The sequence below is a fragment of the Anolis sagrei genome, chromosome 6 (genome assembly GCF_037176765.1).
Source record: "Anolis sagrei isolate rAnoSag1 chromosome 6, rAnoSag1.mat, whole genome shotgun sequence".
NCBI lineage: Eukaryota > Metazoa > Chordata > Lepidosauria > Squamata > Dactyloidae > Anolis > Anolis sagrei.
In genome coordinates this window covers 73,031,515-73,057,679 of record NC_090026.1, presented here as the reverse complement: position 1 = coordinate 73,057,679, position 26,165 = coordinate 73,031,515, and the positions used below count along the sequence as shown (strand labels likewise).

The 26,165-nt window shown below is 40.3% G+C and overlaps 1 protein-coding gene across 1 annotated transcript in view; it reads left to right on the top strand.

The window, feature by feature from the left end:
* Nucleotides 1–26,165, top strand: part of ITGA9 (integrin subunit alpha 9) — a 313,194-nt gene that overhangs the window by 41,140 nt on the left and 245,889 nt on the right. Inside the window, exons 5-8 of the mRNA XM_067470189.1 lie at nucleotides 8,689–8,756; nucleotides 17,253–17,382; nucleotides 21,271–21,356; nucleotides 23,167–23,235. Coding sequence (XP_067326290.1) covers nucleotides 8,689–8,756; nucleotides 17,253–17,382; nucleotides 21,271–21,356; nucleotides 23,167–23,235 — 353 coding nt within the window. The remainder of the gene's footprint in view (nucleotides 1–8,688; nucleotides 8,757–17,252; nucleotides 17,383–21,270; nucleotides 21,357–23,166; nucleotides 23,236–26,165) is intronic.

Below are 26,165 nucleotides of genomic sequence, written 5' to 3'. Positions count from 1 at the left end.
ATAGTAGAGACAAAGATGAAGTACTTTGGCCACATCATGAGAAGACAGGAACGCTTAGAGAAGGGAATTATGTTGGGGAAAGGGGAAGGAAAAAGGTAGAGGGGCCGACAAAGGGCAAGATGGATAGATGGCATCCTTGAAGTGACTGGATTGACCTTGAAAGAGCTGGGGGTGGTGACAGCCGATAAGGAGCTCTGCCGTGGGCTGGTCCATGAGGTCACAAAGAGTCGGAAATGACTGAACGAATGAACAACAACAAAATGAATTTATGACATTCATTTGATCATTCTTCCATTCTGAGATAACAAAGTGAGAAAAAAAATCAATTCCTTGGGGGGAAATTAACTATGGTAAGAGTTTTCATGGTAGAAAGGTGTCTCCACTGGAGCTTTTTCATAAATCCTTCTTTCCAGAACAAGTCAACAACTCAAAGCATATATATATGCGTGTGTGTGTGTGTGAGTGAGTGTCATTACCTTCCAGCCGGAGTGCTACATAGGGATCTACACACATTTGCATGTTTTCGAACGACTAAGTTGGCGGAAGCTGGGGCTAACAGCAGTAGCTTATTCCATTCCCTGGATTCGAACTGCCAACCTTGCTGACAGCAAGTTGAACAGCTCAGCAGATTAACCTGCTGCGCCACCGGGTGCGATGGGGTTACAGTTAAAATAATTACCTGTTCCAGCTTGCAAACAAATTCAGCTTAAGAACAAAGCTATGGGACATATCTTGTTCGTAACTTGGAGACTATCTATAGTAGGAAGCCTTTTCTTCTCTACTTATTTTTGACTACAGCTCTTGTAATTGGTAGTTGGCTGAGATTTCTTGGAGTTCAGATCTAAAATATTTGGAAGATTAAGGGTTCTCCACCCTTTGCCGAGCAGTAGTGAGAATGGACTAGGGGAAGAATGAAAACTAAGACTGTTCATGTAAGGAAAAAGAAGGCAACTGAAACTATTTAACCAAAGCCAATCTTTGTCATCAATAAACTTGTTGCATGTATTTACAGTTCCACATAGAATTCCTTGAAATGAAGAATTATAAGTGAGAATAGATTGTGTTACTCATTTCTCATGGTGTTCAGTGCTTACTCTGTGATGGTGCAGAATAAATTGTCTGCTATACAGCTTCTCAGAAAGGCAGCGGTGGGCAACTAACTGTATGAAGGATAGTGTAGTGCAGTCTCCCATCTTTATTCTGACATCTTCCCTCCTTAGGCTTTATTGGTGCTTTGTGACATTGGGGAAGTGATGCCACATTATTTACCTCGCTACTTGAAACCAAAACCAGGCATATGGAGTGGGATGGAGTCCTGTCCTGAGCGAAAATGCTGCAGTGGATGACAACTATAGCATTTATGGATGGTTTATGCCATTTTGAACCAATATCAGGCAAAAAATAATCATCCCCAAATTGACCTAGGAATAAACTTGAAGGTAGGGAGATGAGGAGGTAACGGACAGCCAGGAACTTTGTGAGCCACATTTTCTCTATTCCTAAAGCAGTGGTTCTCAACCTGGGGTCCCCAGATGTCTTTGGCCTACAACTCCCAGAAAATCCCAGCCAGTTTACCAGCTGTTGGGATTTCTGGGAGTTGAAAGCCAAAAACATCTGGGGACCCCAGGTTGAGAACCTCTGCCCTAGAGTAAAGGAAATGAGCAAATTAGATTCCATTCTTCGATATAGTCACACTGCACGGGCAAAAGGCACTATCCAGAATAACTTTGTGAACAACATCCTGCCTCAAAAAAATTCTGAGAAAAAACAATGATTTGAACAGAATACCACATTCTTTCATCCCTATTCCAGATAAAATGCCTTCATTTTTCATGTACAGGATCTCGTTGAAAAATTAGCATAACTGTATAAACTCTTCATTATATGCCTTACTATAAATATGCTGGAGGGTCAAGTTTAGCTGCCCATTTTCCTATGTAATTTCATAGTTTTCCTATGACTTGTTCTTTAAAAAAAATGTTGTAGGGCTATTGAAATGGCAGTCTTGATACAGAACAATTATTGTTTTCTCTATGTTATTTTGTCAAAGTCACTTTGAATGCAATCTTGATAACGGAATGAGCGGAAAGTGCAAGATGTGTGTGTGTATGTGTATCTGTGTATCAGCAAGCAGATTCTTAACTTCTGTTCTGCATGCCATACAGATAAGAAGAAATAAGTATTGCTAGACAGCATACTTCCTCTCTTGCTCAAGCTTTTCTCTCTTGCTCATATATATATAGTTAAAGTTCTCAGAGTAAACGTATGCCATTTCGTTTCAAATATAGACGTGTCTCCTGATGAACATGCATTATAGGAAGAAATCTTGGAATCCCACTGCTATCATAATCCCACTCTCAATGTATAGAGGTCTACTGGTGGGTTGTGGGGCAAGAGTCATTACTTTTTGTGATCACATAGCCCTGTGTAGCACATTTGTACCATCCATGTCCTACCTTTACTAATATGCACATGTGAAACTTTTTGTGAACCTGTGTCAATCAGGATCTGCCTTACTTTGAAGAACTGTACATGTGTAAATTGGTACATATATAGGGGGCTATTCAGGTATGTGTTGAATGTGAATATGTGAAGAGTATGACCCCGTGTAGGGAAGAGTAATCTGAACATCTCTATGATCTACACATCTGGATGCTTGCTGGCTTTCCACCTTAGCCTAGAGCAGTGGTTCTCAACCTTTTTTTGACCAGGGAGCACTTGACCTGGGACCACTTTGACCAGGGGCCACACTTCAACATTAGTACCAAAAGGGTTATGAATCAAATTTGGTTTGGTTACTTGGAGTGCTGATTCAGAAAATTGCATTGAATACACCACATCAGCTCTAGTTTCTGATACAGAACATATGCCATCCATTAGTCAACACCTGCTCTCCCACAGAATACCACATTTAATAATCTAGAGCTGGTGTAGTCTATCCAATGCGCCCCAAATAACCCCAGGGACAGGCGTGAAAACGAGAGACACCAAGGTACCCCCGCTTCCAGGTGCCACATGGAGTGACTCTGCTTGGGGGGAGGGGGAGGGAGGAGGAGTAGCAGCAGACAGGAGACTTGCTCTTGCACCTTTCATGGGCAGTCAGCCTCTTCCCTCCTGACATTCCCATTGCCTCGGCACTATAAGAGGGTTCTGCGAGACCCAGTTGCTCTCATTGCAATGGACCATATTTTAGTTCTTGGGGACCACTGGTGGTCCAGGGACCACAGGTTGGGAACCACTGGCCTAGAGTGACTGGGATGAATAAGTATTTCCTGCAGCCCTCAGGAGATCTTACATGTAGCGGATCAACTCTTGTATAACAGTCTCTTTCTATCTGTTTATAACAGAATCTCTTGCTTTTCCTCTATCTATCTATCTATCTATCTATCTATCACATTGCATTTAAATTGGTTTGACACCAATTTAAATATGCCAGTTTCTATAGACTTTGAGCTGAAGTACTTTAAAGAATTGATTTGTTCTGCTGCTTGTTACCAATATAATACAATACTGAACCAATACAGTAGTTGAAAGCAATAATATTGCTGGCATAGCTATTTGAGTATTGGACTAGGACATTGGGAGATCAGGATTTCAATCTCCATTTGACCATCGGAACCAACTGGGTGACTATGCGCATCAGAGGAAGACAAGGGCACACCCTCCCTAAACATGTTCTGCTAAGAAAGCTCCATGATTGATTTACCTTAGGATCACCATAAGTCAGAAATGACTTGAAACCACACAATTAAAATAACAAATCATAGTACTGTCTGTTCTGTTCCTGAGGCAGCCTTCTATTGAGTTAGTGGTCACAATGAGATTGCTTAATTTTCACAGCATGAGTAACCTTGGACCGTTTTCTACTGTTTTTGGAATTTGGTAGACCATAAGAATAAAATCTTGATGATTGTGAAATGAATCGGGCTTTTAAAAAGTTTGTTTTAGATCAAATGCGGAATCCTGTTCAGCACAAAAGGTCTTTATATTTGTGAAAAGCACTGTCTCGTCCACTTTCTTTTTCCTTCCTTTCTCTCTCTCTTTCTAACACAGAGCTTCCTCAGTGAGGTTTATTATTAAGTTCTTGTGGTGTGTCAAACCATGAGGAATACATTTGGTTCTGAAGAAAAATCTGCAGAGCGATTCTGTGTACATTCCTTGTAATTTAGCAATGGGTTGGTGGTTGGCTGTTCTGGAGTGTTACCAGGATACATAGTGGGTGTTTCTAACAACCAAAGCATGCTGCCCGATTATTTTTTTTAAAAAAATATAAAACCCTGAAATCCCAGTTATCCCCAGGAACACATTGCAAATAGCAGGAAGTGGCATTTCCTCCCCACCCCGAGTGATAAAACACATTTCGTTGCTAGAGGTTCCAAAGTGAAGTCCAAAAGGAATAGAAACACACTACTCTGACCCATACTGGAACCCTGAAAGACTGTAGGTCTCTTATTTAATATTCATTAAATGCTTTAGCAGCTTCACTTAGGCATAAGCAGTCCCCAGTGGCGCAATGGTCCAGGTAGGACTGAAGACTGACAGGTTGGAGGTTCAAATCCGGGGAGAGTGCAGATGAGCTCCCTCTGTCAGCTCCATCTCCCCATGTGGGGACATGAGAGAAGCGTCCCACAAGGTTGGTAAAACATCAAAACATCCTGGCACCCCCTGGGCAATGTCCTTGCAGATGGCCAATTCTCTCACACCAGAAGGAACTTGCAGTTTCTCAAGTTGCTCCTGACATGGGGGGAAAAAACTTGGCATTACTTGCCTTTTTTCTGTGCAGGGAAAATCAGAATATAATTTTTAAGAGTACAAATAAGTCTTTACAATGCCTTCCACCTAGTTCCTTCTTCCCTAGAACCCACTGTTCCCCAGGACTTCCTTGGAGGAGCAACCTTTAAGGAGGTTTGACATTTGCTTTAAATTTGTAGAGTAGATTCACCCAAAGTGTCTGTTATCTCTCCCTCCCTGCAGCCTCACAACCAAATGTGCTAAAAGTCTGGGAAAGGAGGACAGAAGAGGAAAACAAACATTGGCGCTGTCTTCATAATGTAATTTTCAGTTTTAGTAGGTAATATATCCTAATTTGAAGAAAAGTTTAAAAAAATCTCGTGATACATCATCACACTAGAGCAGGGCTCAGGAATCTTCGGCTCTCCAGGTGTGGTGGACTTCAACTCCCACAATTCCTTGAGGCTCGGCATTCACCCCAAAGGCTTACCTTGGCCTCAAGGAATTGTGGGAGTTGAAGTCCACCACACCTGGAGAGCCGAAGGTTCCCCATGCCTGCACTAGAGAATGAATTCACTTTAAACCCGGTTGCTGCCTCCTGCAGAAATCTGGAGTTTGTAGTTTAGGGATGAGCCTTTAACATTCTCACTAAACTACAAACTCCAGAAGTCTGCAGAAGACAGAAACCAGATTTAAAGTAGATTCATTCTCTAGTGTGATGAAGTATCTGGTAGATCTCTCTTTTCTGGTGAATGTAAGAGTCCAGGTTTATCTGCTCATCTCCAGAATAGCATCATAGACCACAACTAGGAAAACGTTATTTTTTTTAAAAAAAAATATTATGAATTTTCATTTTTAAAAAAGAAGGAAAAAAAGGAATATATTATATTTAAAAACTTTGGATAGTCAAAAAATGAAGCAAGAAAAGATGGAAGTAAAAGAGAGGGAAAAATAATAAAAAAAGGAAAAGGAAGGAAAAGAAAAGAGACATAGCAGGAAAGTAACAGTATGTGTGGGTTTGTTGACTTCTTGGGTATCTTCCAAGTGGTTTTTCCTTTTCTTTCTTGTATCTTATTCTTCTTCCATCTTCTTCTCTCTTCTTACTATATCAATATATTTCTGGGGGTTTTTTTTGTTTCAAATAATCTGTCACTTACGTCCAGTCAGTTTCTTTTATTGGGGTCCCCGTATTTTTAGATATTAAATATGTTTGTTGTTAATTTGTTCAGTCATTTCCGACTCTTCGTGATCTCATGGACCAGCCCACGCCAGAGCTCCCTGTCAGCCGTCACCACCCCCAGCTCCTTCAAGGTCAATCCAGTCACTTCAAGGATACCATCCATCCATCTTGCCCTTGGTCGGCCCCTCTTCCTTTTTCCTTCCATTTCCCCCAGCATAATTGTCTTCTCTAAGCTTTCCTTTCTTGTCATCATGTGGCCAAAGTACTTCATCTTTGCCTCTGATATCCTCCCCTCCAATGAGCAGTCGGACTTTATTTCCTGAATTATGGACTGGTTGGATCTTCTCGCAGTCCAAGGCACTCTCAGTCTAAGGCACTCTCAGAACTTTAGTAAATATGTTAATCTATCCATATTTATGATATCTGCAATTTTCCCTATCCAATCATCATCTTCTGAGTCCTCTTCCTTTTTCCAAACATCAGCGTAGGAAATTCTTGCAGCTGTACTCAGTAAAAATAAGAGTTTATCAGTGTTTTTGTCTAAGTTTTGATCTATTATTCCTAGCAGGGGTATCTCTGGTTTCAAAGGGATTCTAATACTTAAAATGTCTTGCAATGTATCATGATTTTTTTTACCAATATATCTTGGACTTCTCATACGACCACCACATGTGGAAATAAGACCCTTTCGCCTTTCCACATTTCTAACACTTTATGTTTATATTTTTGTAAAGTTTCCCTCATTTCTGTGGGGTCATGTACCACCTGTGTGATACTATGATCCAATTTTCTTTTAATTTTGTTGCGTACGTATATTTTATTATTGTTTTCCAATTTTTCCCCATTCTTCTTTTTTTATTGTTCTTCCTATATTTTCTTTCCATCTTTTCATATTTTTTCCCCCTACACCGTATCTGTATTCCATTCTAATAATTTTCTATAGATCTTTGTTATTATCTTTTATTCTGATTTCAGTATTATCTCCCAGAATGTATTTTGTACTTGAAAACCTATTTCTTTGTCTTTCTTGTAGCATTCCTTTATTTGTCTATATTGGTACCATGAAATTTTTTCATTTACTGTGTTCGTTTTTTGTTGTGTTTTTAATACCATTACACCTGCTTCCTCCTTTAATAATCTATATATATATAAATGCTCTGTGCATAATGAGTACCTTAAAAACAAAAGAACCAATGAACGAAATCACACCAAATTTGGCAACAAAACGTCTCACACCACAAGGAGTGATCATCACTCAAAAAATAATGACTTTGTCATTTGGGACTTATAATTCACCTATAATCAAAAGCATTCTGAACTCCACCAATGATGGAATTGAACCAAACTTGGCACACAGGACTCCCCTGACCAACAGAAAACACTAGAAGGGTTTGGTGGGCATTGACCTTGAGTTTTGGAGTTGTAGTTCACCTACATCTAGAGAGCACTGTGGACTCAAACAATGATGGATCTGGGCCAAACTTGGCACGAATACTCAATATGCCCAAATATGAGCACAGATGGTGTTTGGGGAAAATAGACCTTGACATTTGCGAGTTGTAGTTACTGGGATTTATAGTTCACCTACTATCAGAGCATCCTGAACCCCTCCAACGACAGATTTGGGGCAAACTTCCCACACAGAACTCCCATGACCATCAGAAAATACTTAAGGCCATCCAGTACAACTCCCTTCACCAGGGCAAGAAAACATAATCAAAGCCCTCCTGACAAAGAGCCATCCAGCCATAGATATAGATAGATAGATAGATAGATAGATAGATAGATAGATAGATAGATGTGATTCACACACACACACAGATATAGTATCATAGATTTGAAAGGGACCCCTAATGAAAGACAGTTATATGCTGCATGTTCCAGAGTAGGCAAAGCAGACACTCTCCACATCAACACTGACAAAGAAACAGCAAGAAATACTGTTTACCCACAAGTATAAAAAAATTACATATATTAGAAACCAACACTTTCTCATTACTTTATATTCCAGATCACCAGACTGGGCCACAGCAACGCGTGGCAAGGGGGCAGCTAGTTCTTTAATAATTCTTTCTTTTTTATTTGACAACTTCCAGGATCTTCTATTTAGCATGTCTAACAATTGCCTCTAGTCCTTACACTATTCAGTAGCAGAATGGCTGTCCGTTAGGGCTGATCTTGAGGAAGAATGGAAGCAAGCTAGCTACTGTGATCTTTCTTTAAAAAAGATAGCTGGATTTCAATTTTTGTGCATATTTACACCTCAAAGGCAGAGGAAGAGATGGAAGTGAAAGAAGTGAACCAATGATGTGTACATTCATTATGGTTTGGAACCTACGAAAAGTTTCTGTCAATCTGCCACTGATTGCTATTAATAAATCCTGAGTGGAACCATTTGGATTCACTTCTCCTCCTCTTCCTTCTTTAGTTTCTTCTGATTCCATTTCTAGCCAAAATGGTCAGAAGTTTGTTTTTCTCCGATACAGAGGAAATGGGGAGGGATTTGTTTATTATGCTGCTGCTGTTCCTTCATTGCTTGCCTTTGACAATTCCCATGGACTGTGGCAACGGAGCTCACATATCTGAGGTTGACGGCATTCCAGAGATTTCACAGGGTTGGGCCTGGGGTGGCCTCCTGCAACTCAGTGCATAGCAGCATATGTGGAGTGGAGCAGAGGGGACTGTGCAATTACACACCATACACATCTGGCAGAGACTGATCTGACTGTGTTTCTTTCTCCCTCCCCCGTCCCTATCTTACTTCTTTTCTTTATTAGAGTATAAGAAGAAGTATGGCGAAGAGCATGGCTCATGTCAGGCTGGCATAGCAGGCTTCTTCACAGAGGTGAGTGTCAGCACTTTGGCGAGAAGCTCAAGATTTCCCTGGTGCGTGCTGGAAAGAGATTTTGAATCAAAAAACTTCCCTTTGGCTCCAGCAATTTCCTAGCTGTTACACATTGTCTTTCATCCTAAAGCCTTGCTTATGCGGCTCTGTGGGAATTTTATTTGATTTATTACATGCTTACTGATTCTGCATGCACCAACTGCACTTATTTAATGGATAACTGAGTGGATCCAGACATAGTAGCCTTACCTGTTCGTGCTTCCTAGCAGTAACAGACCACAACAGCCAGGCTATGGGGCTTTGGGAAGTTATAATCCACACATTCATTGTTGTGTTTTAAAATACGTTCACATCTATATACCATATTTTCCGGCATATAAGACGACTGGGCATATAAGACAACCCCCAACTTTTTCAGTTAAAATATAGAGTTTGGGATATACTCGCCGTATAAGATTACCCCTCTTCCAACGCACACCAAATAAAAATTTAAAAAGCATCAGATTTGATTTCAATATGGTAATTTTCCTATTACTGTACCTCCTTCTCTGCCTCTCAGATCTTGCACATGCGCACCTGCACTGCTTCACTGCAGTCTTCAGGAGTGAGATCTGAGAGGCAGAGGAGGAGGTACCATAATAGGATACAAGGGCGGGCCAGACAGGTAAAAGAGTTGTGTTTTTCTGGGCCCAGAGCCACTCTACCTCTTTTTCCATACCTTGGGTGCCCCGGACACCTGCAGCTTGCTCCGCCCTTCACTTACACCATCCTGGTGAGGTGCCCCTTCACCTCGGCATTGGGACCACAATAAGGCCACAAATCCTGATGAATGGATTTTCTTCTACCGTACTTAATGCTTTCATATAGTCACTGCATATGGCAGGGATGCGGCCACTGCCATTTTTGAGCTCCCCCCACCATATGCAGCAACCACAGATTCTCCAATCCGGATTGGAAGTTTCAGCACCCGCTCTATAAGACGACTCCCGGCATATTAGACTACTCCCGCGTATAAGACGACGCCCACGCATAAGGCTACTCCCATGTATAAGACGACTGCCACGTATAAGATGACCCCTGATTTTTGCGAAGTTTTTCTTGGGTTAAAAAGTAGTCTTATACGCCAGAAAATATGGTAAATAAAAGTGTAATGTTCGTTTGTGGGATTAACATAACTCCAAAAACACTGGATGAATTGACACCAAATGTGTACACAATGCACCTATCAGGCCAACAAGTGACCATCACTCATAAAAACACTGGAAAACATAGTGGAAGAGACTGAAAAAGCCAAATTTTTTAAAAATACGTTACAACGCATGTGCATAACTACATATATACACAAATATATACACCCATATACACGTATACACACACACAAAACACATATACACAGCAACGTGTGGCAGGGGATGGCTAGTTTTTAATAAATTGTGCATAACCAAAACTTTAGTTACAGGATAACTTAATAATGTAATAGCACTGGCCAACACACTTTTTGGTGCCCCAAATTGTTGACTTGTTTCTGGGTATACTTGACGTGCTGATTCCAAAAATGGCACCACTTTCCCCCTATCAGCTCTAGTATTTGCAATATAGAAGTCATTTACCAGTCACCATTTGATTGCCCATAGAAAACCATGATAACCATATCTAAGAAACTATTGCTGATGCCATCTATCCAGTGCAATTTTCTGAATCATCACCCCAAACATCCCAAGGAAGAGGCCTAAAAACCAAGACACTAAGAAAAGAAATTGGACTGGAGGATACCAAGTTTGGAAGGTTAAAATGGAATGTAGGAAGTATGCTATCAAATCATATCACAAATGTATTGTTGAAGGCTTTCATGGCTGGAATCACTGGGTTGTTGTAGTTTTTTCGGGCTATATGGCCATGTTCTAGAAGCATTCTCTCCTGATTTTTCACGTGCATATATGGCAAGCATCCTCAGAGGTTATGAGGTCCTCACAACCCATATCACGAATGTCTAGCTAAGTGTTATCTATGTTGACCTGTTGCATCTCCTCACAGTTTCAGACATGGATATTTCCCAGATATTCTGTGGTGTACAGGGAAATTGATACTTCGGTATACTTCTATATGCAGAGTATTGGTTCCTGTTCATCTGTCCTATTGACTCTCAACTGCTGATGGCATTATATGCTAAGCCAGAAGTGTGGGAATTGACACCTGTGTGGTGTTGGGAAATTGTTTCCTCTAATTTTCACATTTCCCTAGATGTTTTTAGATTTCCACAGTTCTTTACCATAGGAAGTTTGATACCCAAACATTTCATGAGTCAAAAGTTCCCTGCCAGTGATCGGCACAAAACATCTTAAAAACAAGTGCAATTTTCTCTTATTTGGATACCAATCTTAATGACAATTCACTGATTTCAGGAATGTGGACAAGCACAATTAATCTATTTCCAGAAGGTCTCAGGTGGACTGATACAATATGACATACACTCACTGGCATCCCTCATCTGGAATAACGGTGGCGGAATTCATATATTAAATGTCATCCTCCCCTCTGGAAGAGACGCTTAATTGCAGAACGTATTTGAATTGCAAAACACGTATGAAATGGCTGGAATCCTACCCTCCTGTCTCTCTTGTGGGAAATAATCTAATTTATGCATGAATACGTTGTTAAAAATGATGCAGCACTTAGACTGTTTATACTTGACAATGGGAAACACTATCTTTATGTTGTTAATCTGTTCGGTAAAACTGGATTTCATAATTCGAGTAAAAGTTCAATATTTGGAAATATCTAAACTTTTGGCCACATTTTGAATGCAGTCCCTCCTGCTCCACATCATTGTCTGCAGTGGATTAGAGATAGATATGAGGCAGGGCTATCACAAGGCACATTTCATTACTGCCAAAGGCTGGGGACAGGACTGTAGTTCAGTGTTACAGAAGGCCCAAGTTCTATCTCTAAAACCTCAAATTAAGAAAGAGGCATGACTAGATAGGATATATATTTTTGTGTGTCAATGTTGGACAATGAAGAAAACTGCTAATGAGTTTTAGAACTCTCCCTAGAAACAAAGATGACTATACTGAGACTGTTGTACTTTGGACGTATCATTTTATTAATTTATTTATTTGCAATATTTGTATACCGCCCTTCTCAACCTCAAAGGAGACTCAGGATGGTTCACAGTGTTGGCAACAATTCAATACCATAAATAAAAACAGTATGAAACATTAATAAAATATTAAACATTATTAAACGCATCACATAAAATAACATCACCTATCACACAGATACATAGCCGTTGTCATAAACAGTCCTGGGTCATTGCACTTTCAACTTTCAGTTTAAAGCCGCCCTGAGTCCCCCCTAGGGGGTTGAGACGGGTGGGGTAGAAATGCACGAAATAAATAAATAAATAAATAAATTTAAATATTCCCATGATGGGCCGAACGCTTGGTTCCACAGCCAGGTCTTTAGCTGTCTCCTAAAGGTCAGGATGGAGCAGGCCGACCTGATCTCACTCAGGAGGGAGTTCCACAGCTGTGGGGCCACCACCGAGAAGGCCCTTCCCCTCGTCCCCACTAGCTGCACATGTGAGGCCAGTGGGGCCAAGAGCAGGACCTCCCTGGAAGATCTTAATCTATGAGACATGGTAACTCATCAAAGTAGAATGCAGTAGAAAAAGAGGATGATCATATTACAGTTTGGTAGACTCAAGTAAGCAAGTTGCATCCCTTAGTCTGAAAGACCTGAGAAGGACAGTTGATGGCTGGGGCTCTTGGAGGACTTTTGCTCATAGGGCTGCCATAGATTGATGCACACTTGACAGCAAATAATAACAAAGCAAATATAATGTTCAAAAATGTATTTTTGAACCGGATCTTCTAACATCTCTCATGCTGATCATAGAATTCTGGAAGTTTTTGTCCCAATCTGTAATTTCTCCAAGCTCTGAGTATGAAAGTTAGAGTTTCAGGAGATCTGAGTAGCTTTCACACAGATGGGCTAGATGGGAATAAGGTATCTGGCTTAGTATAAGGCAGTGCCCTATGTTACTATGTAAATTAGAAGCTAGGCATAAGACCATTGTTTTTGGTGGCAGTCATGGGTTTTTGGTAATGTCTATGTTTGCCTTAGGCAAACCTGAAATTTAAGGGCATGTAAAACATAAAAAACCAAAATTATGGCAACAAGAATGATTGACAACTGGGAAATAAAGGGGGAAACATAGAGGCAGTGACAGATTTTGTATTTCTAGGTGCAAAGAATACTGCAGATGCAGACTGCAGCCAGGAAATCAGGAGATGCTTAATTCTTGGGAGGAGAGTGATGTCCAATCTTGATAAAATAGTGAAGAGTAGAGACATCACATTGGCAACCAAGATCCGCATAGTTAAAGCAATGGTATTCCCTGTATGGATGTGAGAGCTGGACCATAGGGAAGGCTGAGTGAAGGAAAATAGATGCTTTTGAACTGTGGTGCTGGAGGAAAGTTCAGAGAGTGCCTTGGACTGTGAGAAGATCCAACCAGTCCATACTTCAGGAAATAAAGCCCGACTGGTCATTGAAGACAAGGATATTGGAGACAAAGTTGAAGTTCTTTGGCCACATAGGAGACAGGAAAGCTTAGAGAAGACAGTTATGCTGGGGAAAATGGAAGGAAAAAGGAAGAGGGGCTGACCAAGGGCAAGATGGATGGATGGCATCCTTGAAGTGACTGGATTGACCTTGAAGGAGCTGGGGGTGGTGACAGATGACAGGGAGCTCTGGCGTTGGCTGGTCCATGAGGTCACAAAGAGTTGGAAACGACTGAACAAATGAACAACAAAAACAAAAGGGATTGATTTTGTGAAGGTATCTTCACAATGTATCTAAAGGGGTTTTAATCCCTCTGGATCATAAGCCCTTTTGTATGTAGCACCTCAGCATTCAAAACAATTCAGTGGGATCTTTCTAGGTTAATCTGAAATGGATGGCAGCCTTTGTGACAATGTGTTTGATCACAGGAGCCATGTTAACAGCAGCTGTTTCCTGGCTTGTCTGCAGTATCAAGCCTGTTTCTTTTTTCCCATGCTCTGAGCTCCCTCAGCCTGCTCCTCATTCAAAAAGTGGCTTTGAACTTTCCGTGGACTGCCTAGAGCTTCAGTCTTTTTTCAGAATAAGCAGGAAACGTAGATAAATGGATCCTGGGTCAACCAGGCAAGTGCCTAATGTATGAGCACTCCATCCTGCTAACGTATGCTGTTTTCTGATGAGAGATGGATTGGTTGTCCCCAGGGGACAAGGAAACAATGCAAGTTTATTACAGATGGATCAGTTTAAATGGTCTCTGTAATGCCAGAGTGTATGCATGTAGCTATTTCAAGTGATCTAGGCCCGGGAAAGGTGACCTGTTGTCAGACTGCAAAGCCTATCCTTCTTCACCATTGTCTGTGTCTGACAGAATTCTGAATCCAAAAACATATGTCTAAGCCTGGTTTGTCAGTCTGATGTAGTGATGAGGGATGGTTTAGAGAATTCTAATTTTTGAGACCCAGTGAGACTACGGAGGAGAAATTTTGTGGAGGAATGCATAGACCCTGAAAGACAGGCCCGGAAATGGTGACAGAATGTATTGGTTTGCTGTTATGCCTCTGTAATTTACCATTTGCAAGTAAACCATTGCTCTGTGTTCTTTTCCATGTGAGTTTTATACATACTTCACCCAAAATGTATTACATTTGAAAAAAAAATCTGTTCCTGAAGTTGTTATTTCCTGTTTAATTGTATGATACTTACCGTATATTCTGGTGTATAAGACTACTTTTTAACCCAAGAAAATCTTCTCAAAAGTCAGGAGTCGTCTTATACGTGGGGTCGTCTTATACACAGGAGTAGTCTTATAGAGCAGGTGCTGAAACTTCCAATTGGATTGGAGAATCAGTCGTTGCCACATATGGTGGGGGGAGCTCAAAAATGGCAATGGCCGTGTCCCTGCCGTATGCAGTGACTGTATGAAAGCATTAAGGGCAACACTGCACAAGTACAGGATTTGTGGACTTAATGTGGTCCCGATGGTGAGGTGAAGGGGCACCACACCAGGAAGGTGTAAGTGAAGGGCGGAGCAAGCTGCAAGCACCCGGGGTATGGAAAAAAGAGATAGAGCTCTGGGCCCAGGCAAACACACCTCTTTTACATGTCTGACCTCCTCCTCTGCCTCAGATCTCGCTCCTGAAGACTACAGTGAAGCTGCACATGTGAGAGATCTGAGAGGCAGAGAGGAGGTACAGTAATAGGAAAATTACCATATTGAAATAAAATCTGATGCTTTTTTAAAAAAAGGTGTGCGTTGGAAGAGGGGTAGTCTTATATGGTGAATATATCCCAAACTCTATATTTTAACTGGAAAAGTTGGTGGTCGTCTTATACGCCCAGTCGTCTTATATGCCGGAATATACGGTACTTTGAAAGTAGTTGTTCTACTCCAGAAACTTTATTTTTGTGGCTGCCACAAACTACTATGAATTGATTAAGACTCTATGAGGTAAAACTATAGCAAAATATGCTGCAGGATGTCCTATGAAAATAAAGTTTTTGCTGTTTAATAATACTTTTTTCATGTTGTTGTGATAGAACCAATTAAGAAATGACATTTATAACCCAGGAACAAAAATCATGCTACATAGTGTTATTTAATGTATAGCCCACAGTACTGTATATGAAACCAATAGAAACTTTTCCTGGGTGGGGGGGGGGGGCTGTTAGAGAGGTCATTACAAACAGATTAGTTCCTCTGAATGTTTTTCTTGCTGGGGTTCAGGAGTATGTCACTGTCAACAGTTGATGCTTTGCATCTTCTCTGCCAGTGGTGCAGTGCATCTGCTCCAAGATTTAGTCTGAACCTCAGAGGAGCACTTAAGGAACTGAATCCATTTTGGGGATAACATTCAGCACCTTGAATAGCTCTGTTGGTGTTGCACTAAAACCTAGAATAGATTTGTTAGCCCACTGATACTGGAGTCATTGCTCACCACTACTTTCAATGACAGTATTTTCATTGTAAGAGGCTGCATATACCATGCTTTTAACAGTTGTCTATGGAACCCTGGTGACTTTTTTGTACATAACTCAGTTTACAGCTTCAGAACACCAAACTTATACCTTTAGTTCCTGGACCAGTTTCTTTTTAAGGAAAGAGAGTGGGCTGATTTAGCACAGGCAGTCTCCGAGTTACATACATTAGACTTACAAATGACTCATAGTTAAGAACAGGGCTGAGACAATAGGAAGTGAGATAAATCTACCCTTAGGAAGAGAAATTCACTCCTGAAAGAGTTATCATGGGGAAAATGTGTCTCCATTGAAGCTTTTTCACTAATCCTTGATTCTATAAGAAGCCAATTTTCTCCCAAATCCAATAATTATCACAGGGACAGAAAGTGAGGTGAAATCTTCTGAACAGGGGCACAGACAGCAAAACAAACCCCACAGAGACGTTAACTCTTCGCTGTGCTATCCAAAACATGCACGTGTGTACAAACACACATATATCTGGAGTTACACTTAAAATGTTCCTGTTCCAGCTTACATACAAATTTAATTTAAGAACAAACCCATAGAACTTACCTTGTTTGTAACTTGGAGACTGCTTGTACAAAGTATTTGTATGTGGGGGGTTGGGGGCACACCACACTTTTCTAACTCTTTCCAGGCCAAATGTGAAAAAGAAAAGAAAGAGCCTCTCACAAAATAAATTCAGAGGTCTGGCCCGAAACTTACAGTGATCAGAACTCTGCTACTGTGCTCAAGTGGCTTAGTAAAACAATTTATGGCATTTCTTTTTTGTTTACTAAAGTGTTCACAGCTTTCACGTCAATTGTTTTGCCAACATGTAATAGTTATAATTATTGACTAAGAAACCCCAGTATTTATGTATTTTACATTTGGTGAAGTAGCATTTATGTAATGCATTTTGTATTGTTAATGTAGGAGAGTAGGTTTAGATTTTTTTAACTAGTTGAGCTTTTCTTAAGGTCTCATCTGATCATGTTTTCAGATTTTGAAAGCATTGTACATCTTTAGTCTTAATCAGGCTTGAGAAGTCTGAAAGATAATGGCTGGCATTTAGTTTTGCAGTTACGGATTGATAACCTAGAATTATGGATCCTTAACTGCCCTGCATTCGCTAATGTCTTACTCTAAAATGACATAAATGCCATCATAGCTCACTTGTAACACCAGCAATTAGATCAAGTGAAGGGTCAGGATGCAAGGAGGAGCGAAACTGTGACAATCAGAAGCAAGATCCTTCTTGCCACTTTGCTTCTTGGTGGGAGAAGGTGGTTGGGAACGTAATCTTCCTCTGGTCCTGAACAGACTTACTTCAGATGACTTATTGGCTGGCTCTTAAGGTGGGCTTTTAAGAGAGTGAGTGTCAGGCCGGGAAACATCCTTTAGTTATCAAGATGCAACTAAGTAATCAATGTAGTGTATTGGTCTTACTTTCTTGATTATATTCTTCTTTTGCAGGAGCTGGTCATCATGGGCGCCCCTGGATCTTACTACTGGACAGGAACAATCAAAGTACTGAATCTCACTGACAATACGTATTTCAAACTGAATGATGAATCTGTGATAGCTAAACGGTACACGTATCTTGGTGAGTGATGCCTTGAAACCTGATTGTCTTGCATGCAGAGCTTTTTCCTCTGTGATCAAAAACTGTCAACACATAGGTGCCTAATTATTTTATTCCTGATAGTTTATTCTTAGTGACAGGAGCAATAATTGTACCTGAAGTTTTTTGAATGATAGCTTGTACGCGTCTAGACATCTGTGTCTGAACCATATTTGGGAAACACAGATGTCTAGTATTGTTGGATTACAGCTGCTTCAGCCCTAGCTGCCGTAAAAGATGGTCAAGACTTAGTGTTACAGTTCAACAAAAACTAGAAAATTAAACATTTCCTTTCTGGTCCTGGAATGTTAGAGTTACAGTGAAGTCTTGGTTATATTCAGAAATAACCACTGTAGTTCAAGTGGATGTTTATGAGAACCAGCACACCAGGACAACAATCCAAGCCACCCCAGAAATTTCTGGGCATTATTGGACTACATCTATATAAATAAAAATGTAATGTTCATTTGTGGAAGTAACAGAACCCAAAAATCACTGGGCGAATTGACACCACATTTGGACACAAGACACCTAACAACCCAATGTAAGTCCTTCACTAAAAAAAATGATTTTGTCATTTGGGAGTTGTAGTTGCTGGGATTTATAGTTCACCTACAATCGAAGAGCATTCTGAACCCCACCAATGATGGAATTGAAGCCAACTTGGCACACAGTTCTCCCATGACCAACAGAAAATACTGGAAGGGTTTGGTGGGCAGTGTCCTTTGGTTTTGGAATTGTAGTTCACCTACATCTAGAGATCACTGTGGACTCAAACAATGATAGATCTGGACCAAACTCTACACAAATACTCAATATGCCCAAATGTGAATACTGGTGGAGATTGGGGAAAATAGAATCTTGACATTTGGGAGTTGTAGTTGCTGGGATTTATAGTTCACCTACAACCACAGAGTATTCTGAACCCCACCAACGACAATTGGGCCAAACCTCCCACACAGAACAGCCATGTGGGCCACAGCAATGCGTGACAGGGGATGGCTAGTAACAAATATGCAGACATGCTTCAGCAGACCACAACAAGGAACAAAGCAGAAAGTTTTAAATTGAGCTATTGATTAGGTTAGGGTTCTACTTCCAATCTCAGCTGAGGATACTGTATGGTCCAGCCTATATCTGAACTGCTAATTTTAAGTGGGGTGGTTTTCATCTTCTAGTGTATGTGTGCAGAGGTGGCCCTAGGTAATTTTCAACAGTAAGCAAACAGTATTTTGTCCCCCGCTCCCAACCAATCACTGATATATATTTTCTGTTCGTCGTGGGAGTTCTGTGTGCCATATTTGATCCAATTCCATCATTGGTGGAGTTCAGAATTCTCTTTGATTGTAGGTGAACTATACATCCCAGTAACTACAACTCGCATATGTCAAGGTCTATTTTCCCCCAAGAGCGCCTCAAGAGCACCCCGGGAAAATCAACTATACTGCAAATGATTACTTTGCATAATGGTTGAGCCGCCCCTGTATGTGTGCACTGTAGATTTAATGTGGCTTGATACCAATTTAACTATCATGGCACAATGCTGTGGAGTTCTGGGAGCTATAGTTTGTTGAGGCACCAGCACTCTTTGGTAGAGAAGGCTAAAGACCTTGTAAAACAACTCCCACAATTCCATAGCATTGAGCCATGGCAGTTAAAGTGGTGCTGAACTGCATTAATTATACAGTGTAGATGCACCCTTGTACACTGGGGATTGTAGTTCTTTGAGTGCTGATTGAAATTCTATCAAGAAAAACTCAGCACCCTCAAAGTATCCCAAAAATCTCTATACCTTGACAAGTCCAGATAATTTATAATTATGTTTTGCTTGTAGCTTAATGGTGGCTTTGCCTTATTTTGCTCCCCTTGATTAAAGTGGTTGTGACATATTTGGAAGATGGGTTAATCAATCATTTGGGGGCAACAAAATTCATTATCAATGATTTATTGTTGTGAAGAAAAGCTGCTAAGATAAGATGGTGAAAGGGACTTAGTTCAATAAACCTAATAAATTTAGGATTAGAAATGCAATGAATGCCACAAGAGAAATACTGTATGTCTAATGGTTTCTCTCTAGTCCCTAGTGACCACTTGGTTTGATTACGGAAGCATTGACAGACCCCCATTTTCCTCAGTTGCTTGGCACATTAAAACAAAGCCATGCTTTTAAAAAAAGAACTGGAAACTGGTCTCTTTTCTCCGTCCCATTGTTATTTGTTTATTTACTTGTTTCTTTGGTGCTAAAAGAACCAAACACATTACATTACTTAGTGAAAGACTCTTGAGAATAGTGAAAATGAGAGATGGATGTATATGCTGAGCTTTTTGCTTTGAATAGTTTAAGCGTGCTGTTTACCATGTAGATAAAAGGCCTATAATTTACTACAGAGGGATAAAATAGTGGCTTGGATGTATAAAATGATGACCTTACAAGGCAAAAGAGCTGAATCTTTTGCATTGCAGACTCTTCTGGTCCCATAATATATCATTTTTATAGAGGAGCAAATAATGCTACATGATTGATTCTCCCCTACAAAACATTATTTCCCTATTTGATATACTGTATATTTTACTAAAGAGATTCTTCCTAAGGTTGAGGTCTTCTTACAGCATTCAGTGTGGATTTCTCCTTGCCTTCATGTTGTCTTAGCAGTCAAGAAACACCAGCTGTGTTGGATCATGTCATGCGGGGTGGTGTCTAGTCTAGTTTTTTATTCTCACAATAATCAGACAAATGCCTATGGGAAAGTTGCAAGCAGAACATGAGTACAAGAACACCATTTTGTTGATGGTCCCCATCAAACTAGTACTGAGAAGGTATTGTCTCTGGCAGTGGGAATAATATACAAACAAGAATCATATCCTCTCATGGGGTGTCAAACCAATTTTCGCCAAATATTGCATCAGCCTTGTGGTTGCCTTCAAAGGGCCGTTGAGTCCATGAACAGAAAATGAGGGCAAACTATAATGTTTTTACATAATGGTCGGTGCTTTTTAGTTTTTACTCAGTTTAGGCCCACAGATGTTATTGAATCATGGGATTTGCAACCCAACAGCACTTGTTGGGTTGCAACAGCACTTGTCGAGAAAGGTTAAATGATATTTTAATATCAGACATCATATTCACAAGCCTTTTATCTAGATCCAAAACCCACTTTCATGAATAAACAGAACAAGCCATAGCCTCCAGATGTTACTGTATCACAACTTCCATCAGCTCTAGTCATGATGACTCATAATGAGGAATGCAGGAGTTGTAGTCCACATCTGGAGGACCACATAAAATAACACGACAGGCTGGATTTGGCCTTGAATTTGACACATGTGCATTAGTTCAATTCCTTTTCAAAGCCACAAGGTTGGGTTCCGTCATTATATAGTTGGTTGCAACTATAAACTCACCTGAATTCATCCTAGAAGTCAATATGACTAAGCTGAGACCATTGTACCTTATCTATATTATGAGATGACCCACTAGAAAAGACAATAATGCTTGCTCAAGTAGAAGGCATTATGAAAAGTTTTTAATCCCACTTCTCAAAACCAGTCCTTTTGAAGGCAGATGTTATTTCCCTTGGCATCTCTAAGGCATCAGTCTAGACAGTCACCATTTTATGTTTCGGAAAACTGGCCAATTTCTTGTCGATGTGCCATTCAGTGTCTTTGCTGAAGAAGTAGATCTCCAGCAGCATTATTGCTGTTTAAACACAAGGATATTATATTTAGATTCCAGGCAGAGAAGAACAATCATTTTGCTTTCAACCAGATGGCTGACCTAGTCTTTGGACCGATTTCCTTTTCTGAATGTATTTTTCAATTCTTTCCTCTTCCCTGCTCCTAATTGTGCTCTCTTTAAAATGTCTCATTCAGGATATGCAGTGACAGCAGGTCACTTCTCCCAGCCGATGACCACTGATGTCGTAGGAGGAGCTCCTCAGGATGGAGGTGTCGGAAAGGTGTGGCTGTTGATCAAACTTTAGCTCATGTACAAATGTGGTGGCACTTGTTTTGAAAAAACGAATAAGCAGAAGGGTTGGGACCCTAGTCATTGGGGAACACCCAAGGAAATAGTTTATTGCTAATGACTTGGAGCTTCTTTAAACATGAGGGCAGGAGTGGGTGGGTTGTACAATTCTTCAGGGTCTCCTGGGAGGGTGATGTGACCTTAGGTCTACTGAAGTTGCCCATCCCTACTTTAGAATCCAGCCATGGATATTCTGTATGCCAATGTTTCTTAAGGTATCTGACTGGAATTTTTTTCTTCCAGTGGGCCAGAGACTTGTACCATATTTATTCCCATTGGTTACAATTGTTTCTTCCTTTCCTGGAAAATACATAGGCAACCGCAACTGGTGGCTCATGGAGTAGCATTGGTCCATGGACCACCACTTTGGGTAACACTGATTAATGGAACACATTCAAACCATTTTTGATAATGCTTGTCTTTCTTGATATTGCAGTAGTCTAGTACACAAGTACAAATAGACTGCTCATTATGATTTTCCTCATATAGCACTTGGGTTCTAGGAGATGACATCGGGCTTAAATTAACCTAAATCATTCAAAGGTAGGGTAGAATTTTAAACCTAGGATTTTCTGGTTCACAGGTATATGAGCTAAATGTGATGGTTGTGTATTGTGAAGTGGCAGATGGTTAACTGTTACCACCATGGCATTAAATAGTTAACTCAAAGATTATGTCCTCCTGTATGAACTTGTGTATACAGTGGGTTGAATTAGAGATTGCCCATGGAAGGTAAATGAGTGAATGTTGAACATTTTTGCCATCTCCTCTTTCCACCGCCTTCTTCTCCACCATGTTTCACAGGGCTCAAAAGAAACATTACATGGGATTGGAGGTGGCATGGTAGCAATGATAGGGAACTGAAGCGAAAGGAAGAGTTCTTGGAAAATCAGATGGAGGCACCCTTTACCCCACTTACAGAGGGTGCCCAAACTTCCTTGGATTTTCCCCTTCCTCCCCACTTCATTACATACCATCATCCACTGGGGGGGGGGGGGGGAAACTGACGACTAGGATGGAGAGGGTAGGGAAGTTAGTATTCATTGTTCTCTTCTCCATGTGTAAATCTTTGGATCCAACCCTCTGATATAATTTTTGGACTTCAGCTGATGGAATCTCTCAACTAGCATGGTCAAGTTACTTTTTGGATTCTGGAAGTTATAGTCCAAAAAAGTAACTTCCCCAAGCTTTGTTGAGGACCTGCATCTTTAGGAATTTAGAAAGCAGGCCATGTAGCATATTGTTAACTCTGGTAGGCATTTCCAGAGTTTCAGGAAAGAGAACCTTTGCATGGATATCAGGTGGTCTACCACTGAACTGCAGCCCTGTGAACAATAACTTTTATCTTGTGATAGTCTAACTTGCAAATATATTTATCTAGCAATTGCTTTAATTTGTTATTGGTGGCAGGTAACAATATTATTTTAAACACCCCACCCCCCAAACACACACACACACACACACACACACACACACACACATTTCCTTGGTAAATTGTTGTAGGCCAACATTTCACCACATTTTAAAAATGATATGTTTACTACTGCTATCTTTTTATTTTACCATTTTTCATTTTTGTAGGCTTCAGCTTCCATTTGATAGAAGGATGGATTAAAAATAATTTTTGTAAATGTATAAAATACCTATAAGCACACACAATGTAGTGTTGTTTTACTAATCAGTTGTGAATGGTGGTGGTGATAATGATGTAGTAGAATTAAATAATCTTTTTTGTTTCATAGGTATATATTTTTCGCACAGATAAGAGGTTTGGGTCTTTAATAAAGATCTTCCAGGCTTCAGGAAAAAAGGTGAGTGAAAAAAGATTGTTTCTAAATTTTAATTGGGATGTGTCTATTCTTTTCTCAATGCTACTTAATGGGATTGAATTATATTGGGATTTTTGATTACCGTATCTAGGCTTCAGGGCTGCAAGTTGCTTTCTCTTCTATTCAGAATCAGACTGGATTTTTCTGTCTGGGGAGAAGGAACAACTTACTGAGCTGAGTTGTTCAGGCTGAGTTACTTGGCCACAACCAGAAGTTTTATATGATAGCAGGGAATCCTATTGGTTCTAATGCCCACTAATTTGGTATCTGCAAGGTGGCCTCCCTTTGGCTAATTTAAGTGATGTTGCTTGTAGTGCTGATAGATTCTGGCAAAGTACCATGATGGCACCATTTGCAATACACCCTTTTAGTTCTTTTTAGGAAATTGGAAACCACATTAAAGTGAATGGTGCCAGATGTGAATAGCACAATGTTTAGGTTCTCACAGTCACATTCGGTCACCCACTCTCCACAGTAACACTGCAGTTGGATAAACAATATCTTTTTCCTAACTCAATTTGTCTGACTCCACAATTGTGAATATATTGTTCAGATCTTTCATTCACTGCCTGGCAGATTTTAAATAGCCAACAATGCTCTCTGAAAGTTTGATAAACAAAGAAATATCTACAAGAGAAGTGAAATGCTAAATGTTTGACCTTGAACCCATAAAAGCAAACAGATTAGATAAATAAGCATTTTTGTCCTTTAGTTTCTCCACATCTTCCAACTGTATATTGTAAACTGTGATGCCTGCTGTTTTTCTGGATTGAAAGCTCAGTTTTGATTTGATAATTGATTATAAGTGTAACAGTTGCTGTTTGACCAATATTGTACATTGGCTGAAACATTTGGCTCACATTGGTCAAAGTCAACGCTGAATTACTGAATTAAAGAGGAGAAGGGAACCCAACCATCCAGGATGTAGGCAGCTTATAATGTGATAATAATAGTGAACATAATGTTCTGTCAAGCCATTTTGATGACCTTTTTATTTCTGAGTCAACTGGTGCTCAGTGATAAAATAAATGGTGTCAGATGTGCTATTTGGCAATAGATTAGTGACATATGGTCCCACTTTCTCAGGTGGTGAATAGAAAGGAAAGTGTATTTCACAGTAAAAATCCCAGAGCCAATGTAACCATTTAGGGCAGGTTCTTATGTAGATTGTCATACAGAAGTGGCACTAAATGCTTCCACCTGGCAGTAATCCTTGGTGGCAGTTGTTCATACCATTGCTGCAAATTGTGCAAGTGCTACCACCATTGAGAATATATGGGCTGAGTGTGCTAAATATAATGTGGCCATTTCACTCAGATTCTTTGGGCTTCTCTGTTGCACTCCAGGACAGGAATAATCCTTTGACTTTAAACACCACACGTTGAATAGGAAAAAGCAACCCTTTTATTGAATATAAGTAAAAAACAGTAAAGCAAAAAGAACTTTAAAGAAATGGGTAAATCCAATTAGGTAAGAAGATAAGCAGGAACAAATTATCCAAGGTGGAGTTCAGCAAAGTCCATAAAAGCAAAGTCTACACAATTCTAATACAATCCAGAAAACAAGAAATATCTTAGCATGAATCTTTAAAGCAAGGCTTCCATGAACAAGGACAAGAACTTGGCGTGATTCTAAACGATTCTTCATCTGACTACACATCCTAAACTTGAGACTTTTGTCCCCTCATTAGCTAGGTCACTAGCGGACAGAAATTGGTTTCTCTTTACTTGAGACTTTGTTATTGTTTTCTGTCGAAGCATGGCAGAGCACCGGAGCCATTGCTCAGCTCTCCTGTTTTGAATGAGCTCTTCTCGTCTATCTCTTGGCTCGTTATCTACTTGCTCATTAATTTTTGCAGCTGGGCCAGGTGCCGAGCTATTTTCATGTTCTCTCTCATGAGAACTCTCTGGTAGCAATTCAGAAAGCACACCATCACCCCCACAGCCCTCAGGGACATTCTCATGGGAAACTACAGGGATCTCCTGGTCATTCTCTGCATCAATAACATTGACCAAACCATTGCCATTCTGAAACTCATCTTGAACCTCATTAACATCATTCACCACATCCAAAGCACCCTGATCCTGAACCACAATCACAGGCTGAACTCCAACATTCTGTATCAAATAATAAGGCTGTCCCATTGTTAGAATTAGACGACTACCTCAGATAGTAGATGCTGGCTGACCCGGGAAATAACTCTAAATCTGAGATTCTCTTTGAGCTATGGTGTTTTCACCCTGGACCCACTTTTCTGTTTCCACTCCTGTGATGTCACGGCCATGAGGGCAGCTTTTTTTTTTTCTCATGGAAGCCAGCAAATGGATCTCCCTATGTATCTGCTTTGCTCCAGTGCAGGATAAATCTCATTGCTGTGCAATCCCAGAAATTGCACATAGACACTAGGTGATTAGGTGAAATAAGGTTAATTTTTATTACCTGTTTAATAAAACAGGTAAATGGGGGTGGGGTGATGATGTGGGAGTGATTGGCATGGTAGGTCTAACCCAGGCCATACACCCTCCCCCTCCCCCCCCACTCTTTTGATACCTATCAAAGTATCTTCTCACCTCCTTGTGCATTTAGGTGACTATTAGCTTTGTTTGCCTTCCTTTATCATAAATTCTCTTGTTTGACTAGTGATGGGCCCTGTTATCTCCCATAGCTAGAAGAGATTGAGTGGAAAGTCAATCTCTTCCATCTGTTGTGGGGCTCTCAAGACTGCCCTGAGCCCGCTGGACTGGAAGTTGTCATGAAGAAAAAGGGGGAGAAGGCCTTGTGGATTACAATGACAACTTAACCACTTTTGATAGATCAAAGACTGATCAGAGCTTTTAACCTACTACTAAATTAGAATTAAATTGTCACTCTTGTTATCGTCTCTCCCTGAAATGGGAAGGTGTAACATCTAC